General features: G+C 48.4%; 1 protein-coding gene across 1 annotated transcript in view; it reads left to right on the forward strand.

Moving 5' to 3' along the window:
- Window positions 1-6,655, forward strand: part of LOC125487853 (nonsense-mediated mRNA decay factor SMG5-like) — a 10,307-nt gene extending 3,652 nt beyond the window's left edge. The window contains exons 3-4 of the mRNA XM_048620300.1: window positions 6,127-6,250; window positions 6,542-6,655. Coding sequence (XP_048476257.1) covers window positions 6,127-6,250; window positions 6,542-6,655 — 238 coding nt within the window. The remainder of the gene's footprint in view (window positions 1-6,126; window positions 6,251-6,541) is intronic.
- Window positions 6,656-6,767: the final 112 nt, after the last annotated feature.

Here is a 6,767-nt window from a genome sequence, read left to right on the forward strand (position 1 = left end):
CCCCCCCCCCCCCCCCCCCCCAACCCCCCCAATCGCCACCAGCACCACCATGCACAGTTTGGAAAATCAGATCACAATGGTGTGCTGCTCCTCCTGGCGAGCAAGCAGAAATTGAAGCGTGTGGACCTCGTACAGAAAGTAGTGCTGTGTTGGCTGGAGGCACTGGGAGGGCTTCCCTGGGACAGCTTAGAGTCGGCGGACGGGGCCATATTCAAGAACTCAGAAGCCAGAATATGCCAGTGCCTTCGCGCACTTCACCAGTAAGCGTGCAGAATGTTCCCCAAGCCCTGGATGAACCGGGAGATCCGTTCCCTACTGAAGTCTGCGTCTGAAGTGTTCAAGTCTGGCGACCCTGACCTGTACAGGAAATCCTGATACTATCTTCGCAAGGCCATCGGGGACGCCAAAGGGGCAAGGCCGAACTAAGCTCGAGACCCAGACTAACCACACGGGCACCCGTCGTCCGTGGCAAGGCTGGCACGGCGTAATAGATACAGAAGGCGAAAATGATCACGGGCTACAGTACACCCTGGCCCCGGTGAACTCGGTGCATTCTACGCTTGCTTTGAACAGAAGCTCGTTGAAACGATGTCACCCTATCCCACCAGCCCCGCTGCACCTGTACCCACGGCCACTGCCGCAGGGATTAGATCGGCCGCCTCAAGGGCTAGCCCACAGAAAGCCACCGGCCCGGATGGAGTCCCTGGCCCTGCGCTCAGGTCCTGTGTGTGTGGGCCAGCTGGTGGGAGCGTTCGTAGCCATCTTCAATCTCTCCTTACTACCGCCTGAAGTCCCCCATCGGCTTCAACGAAGACCACCGTCGTCCTGGTGGCAAAGAAAAGCTATGTGGCGTTCTTCAATGACTACCACCCAGTGGCTCTGACCTCCATCACTACGAAGTGCTTTGAGAGCTCATGGCTCACGAGAACTCCAACCTCCCAGTTTGCCTTGATCCCTTGCAATTTTCTAATGGACACGGGCCCATGGCAGGCACCATCTCCCTGGGCCTGTGCTCATCCCTGGAACATCTGGATAACAAGGATACCTACATCAGGCTCTTACTTATTGACCACAGCTCCGCTCTCAACACCACAGTCCCAAACAAACTCCTCTCTAAACTCCGAGACCTGGGTACAGGAGTACAGGAAGGAGACTGAGTGCTTAACAGCACGGTGTTAAAAACAACAATCTCTCCATCAACGTCAGCAAAACGAAGGAGCTGGTCATTGACGACAGGAAGCAGGGTGGAGGGCACGCCCCTGTCTGCATCAATGGTGCTGAGGTGGGGATGGTCATGTTCCTGGGAGTGATGATCGCTAACAATCTCTCCTGGTCCACCCACGTTGACACCACGCTCGAGAAAGCACAACAACTCCTCTACTTCGTCAGGAGGCTAAGGAATTTCAGCGTGTCCGTAAAGACCCTTAGCAAGTCTTATGGGTGCACCGTAGAAAGTGTTCTATCCAGATGCATCATGGCAACTGCTCTGCCCAGGACCGTGAGAAACTACAGAGAGTTGTGAACACAGCCCAGTCCATCATGCAAGCCAGCCTTCCATCCATTGACTCTGTCTATACTTCCCGCTGCCTCAGGAAAGCAACCAACATCATTAAAGACCCCTCCCACCCCAGTTACACACTCTCCCACCCTCTTCCATTGGGCAGAAGATAAAAACGTTTGAAAACATGTATGAACATATTCGAGTGCAGCTTCTTCCCTGCTGTTATCAGACTTTTGAATGGACCTCTTTAATATTAATGTTGAATGCATCCACGATAATTTCCTTGAACAATATGTAATGGAACCTACGAGGGAGCAAGCTATCCTAGATCTAGTCCTGTGTAATGAGACAGGAATAATTAACGATCTCACAGTTAGGCATCCTCTTGGAAGGTGCGATCACAGTATGGTTGAATTTAAAATACAGATGGAGCGTGAGAAGGTTAAATCCAGCACCTATGCCTTGTGCTTAAACAAAGGAGACTATGAAGGAATAAGGAAGGAGTGAGCTAAGGTAGAATGGGAGCAAAAACTTTATGGTGGGTCAATTGAGGAACAGTGGAGGACTTTCAAAACAATTTTTCACAGTGCTCAGCAGAAGTATATTCCAGTGATAAGGAAAAACTGTAGGAAAAGAGAGAGCCAGCCATGGATGCTTAAGGAAATAAGGGAAAGTATCAGATTGAAAAAAAACACATACAAAAAAGCAAGGAGTAGTGGGAAACTAGTAGACTGGGAAATCTTTAAAGGCCAACAGAAAGCCACAAAAAAAGTTATAAAGAAAAGTAAGATAGATTATGAGAGTAAACTAGCTCAGAATATAAAAACAGGCAGCAAAAGTTTCTGTAAGTATGTAAATCGTAAAAGAGTGGCGAAGGTAAACATTGGTCCTTTAGAGGATGAGAAGGCCAATTTAATAACTGGGGATGAGGAAATAGCCGAGACATTAAACAGTTATTTTGTGTCGGTCTTCACAGTGGAAGACACAAGTAACATGCCGAAAACTAATAGCAAGAAGGTTATAGCAGGTGAGGACCAAGAAACTATCATTATCACTAAGGAGGCAGTGCTGAGCAAGCTCATGGGGCTAAAGGTAGACATGTCTCCTGGCCCTGATGAAATGCATCCCAGGGTACTAAAAGAGGTGATGGAGGAAATAGCAAATGCACTAGTAATTATTTACCAAAATTCACTGGACTCTGGGGTGGTTCCCGCAGATTGGAAAACAGCCAATGTGACGCCACTGTTTAAAAAAGGAAGTAGACAAAAAGCAGGTAACTATAGGCCAGTTAGCTTAACTTCAGTAGTGGGGAAAATGCTTGAATCTATCATTAAGGAAGAAATAGCAAGACATCTGGATATAAATTGTCCCATTGGGACCACACAGCATGGGTTCATGAAGGGTAGGTCATGCTTAACTAATTTGGTGGAATTCTTTGAGGACATTACTTGCATGGCGGGCAATGGGGAACCTGTGGATGTGGTGTATCTGGATTTCCAGAAGGAATTTGACAAGGTGCCACACCAAAGGTTGCTACAAGTTGCACGGTATTACAGGTAATGTATTGGCATGGATAGAGCATTGATTGACCAGTAGAAAGCAAAGAGTAGTGGTAAATGGGTGTTTTTTTTCTGGTTGGCGGTCAGTGGCTAGTGGTGTGCCTCAGGGATCAGTGTTGGGACCGCAATTGTTTACAATTTACATCGATGATTTGGAGTTGGGGACTAAGTGTGGTGTGTCAAAATTTGCAGAGTGGTAGAGCAAAGTGTGCAGAAGACACTGAAAGTCTGCAGAGGGAGCTAGGTAGTCTAAGTGAGTGGGCAAAGATCTGGCAGATGGAGTACAATGTTGATAAGTGCGAGGTCATCCATTTTGGTAGGAATAACAGCAAAATGGACTATGTTTTAAATGGTAAAAAATTGCAGCACGCTGCTAGACAAAGGGACTTGGGTGTCCTTGTGCATGAATCGCTGAAGGTGGGATTGCAGGTGCAGCAGGTGATTTAAAAGGCAAATGGAATTTTGTCTGCCATTGCTCGAGGGATGGAGTTTAAAAACAGGGAGGCTGTGCTGCAGCTGTATAGGGTCCTGGTGAGGCCACACCTGGAGTACTGTGTGCAGTTTTGGTCTCCTTACTTGCGAAGAGATATACTAGCACTGGAGGGGGTGCAGAGGAGATTCACTCGGTTGATTCCAGAGTTGAGAGGGTTGGATTATGAGGAGAGACTGAGTAGACTGGGATTATACTCATTGGAATTCAGAAGAATGAGAGGAGATCTTATGGAAACATATAAGATTATGAAGGGAATAGATAAAGTGGAGGCAGGGATGTTGTTTCCACTAGCAGGTGAAACTAGGACTAGAGGGCATCGCCTAAAGGGTTGTGAATCTGTGGAATTCCCTGCCCAGTGAAGTGGTTGAAGCTACCTCGCTGAATGTTTTTAAGGCACGGCTAGATAAATTTTTGAACAGTAAAGGAATTAAGGGTTATGGTGAGTGGGCGGGTAAGTGGAGCTGAGTCTCAAAGATCAGCCATGATCTTATTAAGTGGCGGGGCAGGCTCGAAGGGCCAGATGGCCTACTCCTGCTCCTAGTTCTTATGTTCTTATCTCTCTTTGCGCTGTCTTGGCTGCTGTAACACCCTGTCCTGCACTCTGACCTATTACCCTGATGCACGTGTATAGTACAGCACGTAAGACAATGTATACTTTGGTACATATGACAGTAATACATCAAAATATCAAGGGCATAGCCTAAATCTTTTATCTTGCTTCGAGGCAAGTGTGAGGTGCCGTGTTCCAGACATGATTCGATTGGCCACGCTACTAGCCTTTAAGCAAAACACACTTTTTATATTCTTCCATCACAGTTAAAATACAAAAAAAAAGAACTGGCATAACTAACTCTATCGAAATACTTAACAAAGTAACATTATTTAGCCACTACCAGTCAACAGCTCCAATATCGCGGCCTCCCATAAACACACCCTTGGCAAAGGCAGATTCAGCAAAACCAGATTTCCCTCACTTGTGACCCCCTTCAGTCTAGGAGGAGGAACACCGACAGAATGAATGTAGCAGCAGAGAGAGCTCAAGATTTCTTTTCAGCAGCTTCAACTTTTGGAGAGTAGGGGGAACCCAACTTCAACAAGTGAAAGCAAAAGCTAAAAGGCTGGGTCTGTGTGAGCCTGACTCCACCCACTCATGTTTCTTCTGTCTAATTTTGGGGGGGGAAAAGAAAGACCCAAGGCTACTTGCTCTGCTTTCCATGGAGCAGACATCTCGGCAACACCCCACTTTAAGAGAAACAGAACAGAGCAGCTCCTGAAAGGCACATCTCATTGCAGGGGGTGCAGTTTCAAAATAAGGAGCCTCCCACCTGAGGCAGAGCTGAGGTGAAATTCCTGTTCCCATCGCTGAGCCAAATGATAATCAACCCCTCACAGACAAAGTTTCAGTCTGTTGCTGCCAGCAGATTAACCTGTAGCAGGCTGCTGACTACATATTGGTTATAGGGTCATACAGTACGGAAACAGGCCCTTCAGTCCAAACAGTCTCTGCCGACCATAATCCCAAGCTAAACTAGTCCCGCCTGCCTGCTTCTGACCCATGTCCCTCCAAACCTTTCTTATTCATGAACTTATCGAAATGCCTTTTAAACGTTGTAACTGTGCCCACATCCACCACTTCCTCTGCAAGCTCATTCCACACACGAACCGCTCCCTGTTTAAAAGAAATTGTCCCTCATGTCTTTTTTTTTTCAAAGATCTTTCTCCTGTCACCTTAAAAATATGCCCGCTAGTGGTAGAGTGGTACAGCACAGAAACTGACCCTTTGGTCCATGCTGACCAGGCTTCCCAAACTAAACTAGTCCCATTTGGCCCACATTCATTAAATCCTTCCTATTCATGTCCCCATCCAGATGCCTTTAAATGATGAAGTCGATTGGGTGGCCAAGGCTCGGCAACACTAAGGGGGCTCTCGCTGAAGGTTCAGATTGGGCCCAGTCTATAGCTTCAGCTTGTGGCTCACACGGCAGACGCTTGTCACCTCCTCAATAAATCTGCCAGACAGTCTGAGTATAGTGAAGGGGATCGAGTGTTTAGAGGGTAGGGTTTTCAAGGCTGTGAGGAGGGTTGGGCTGGGGTGCACAGACCGCCTCGGGATAAGGGCCTGATGGTTTGGGACCGAGTTGAGTAGGAATGCCTTCGCTTGGTGGGTTTTTTTTTTGCCTCCCAGGGTTGTTCGCACTTTGTGGTTGAATGCATTTAAGGTGGGGATACACGCAGAGCGCTGGTCTCTCAGGGGATCGGGGGACATTGGGAGCCAGTGGGGAGGGGAGTTGAAGCCCAGGATCGGCCCCGGTTGTGTTAAATGGCAGGGCAGAGTCAATGAGCTGGATGGTCTCCATCTTGCTGTTGTTTCTGGGATGGATTTCTCTAATGGAGGGCGCCTCTGTGTGAATATCTGAATGGTGTCTCTATGTGCCTGTGGATGTGGTCCTGTGGCTCTTCTGTGTGTGTCTCTCTGCCACACTCTCTCCGTACCTCTGTGTGTGTGAGTTTCTACGTGTGTGTGTCTGTCTCTCTCTGTCTCTCTGTAGCCATGTCTGTTTTTTGCCTGACAGGCTGAGGGAGCTCTGCGTGAAGCTCATGTTTCTCCATCCCGTGGACTACGGGCGGAAGGCCGAGGAACTGCTTTGGAGGAAGGTTTACTACGAGGTCATCCAGCTCATCAAAACCAACAAAAAGGTCAGTGACCCAGGCTCGACAGCAGGTTGCGTCGGTGGGGCGGGAGGGGCGGTGTGAGAGCCTCCGCGTGAGACAGGTTTGAGACTGACTTCTCCTTCTGACCCACGTGGGTCCATCAAGCGAGGAAATTCAGCCATGGGAAGCGGCATCTCTTGTCGTAAGAGTGCACAATCCAATGTCTTCCAAGACGGGCCGCTGGACCCGAAACTGTAACTCTGCTTTCTCTCCGTGAATGCTGCTGGACCTGCTGAGTCTTTCGCAGCAATTTCCATTTTTATTGCTGAATTCCAGCATCGGCAGGGCCTTGGTTTCCTCTTTATTCAGCTTCGGATTAATTGCTTTGTTAGCCGTGGCATGGTGGTAAGGGTCACCGGATCCAGGCTGGGATCCCGCCTTGCCAGTTAAAAGTTGCCTTTGGTGAAATCTCTGGAGTGAAAAGCCAGGTAGTCGTGTCGATTATCATACAAACCGCTCCCCCTCAATCTGCCACTTTCCCCGGTCTTGTACTGTCCGTGAC

The sequence above is a fragment of the Rhincodon typus genome, chromosome 46 (assembly GCF_021869965.1).
Source record: "Rhincodon typus isolate 14 chromosome 46, sRhiTyp1.1, whole genome shotgun sequence".
In the NCBI taxonomy this organism is placed as follows: domain Eukaryota; kingdom Metazoa; phylum Chordata; class Chondrichthyes; order Orectolobiformes; family Rhincodontidae; genus Rhincodon; species Rhincodon typus.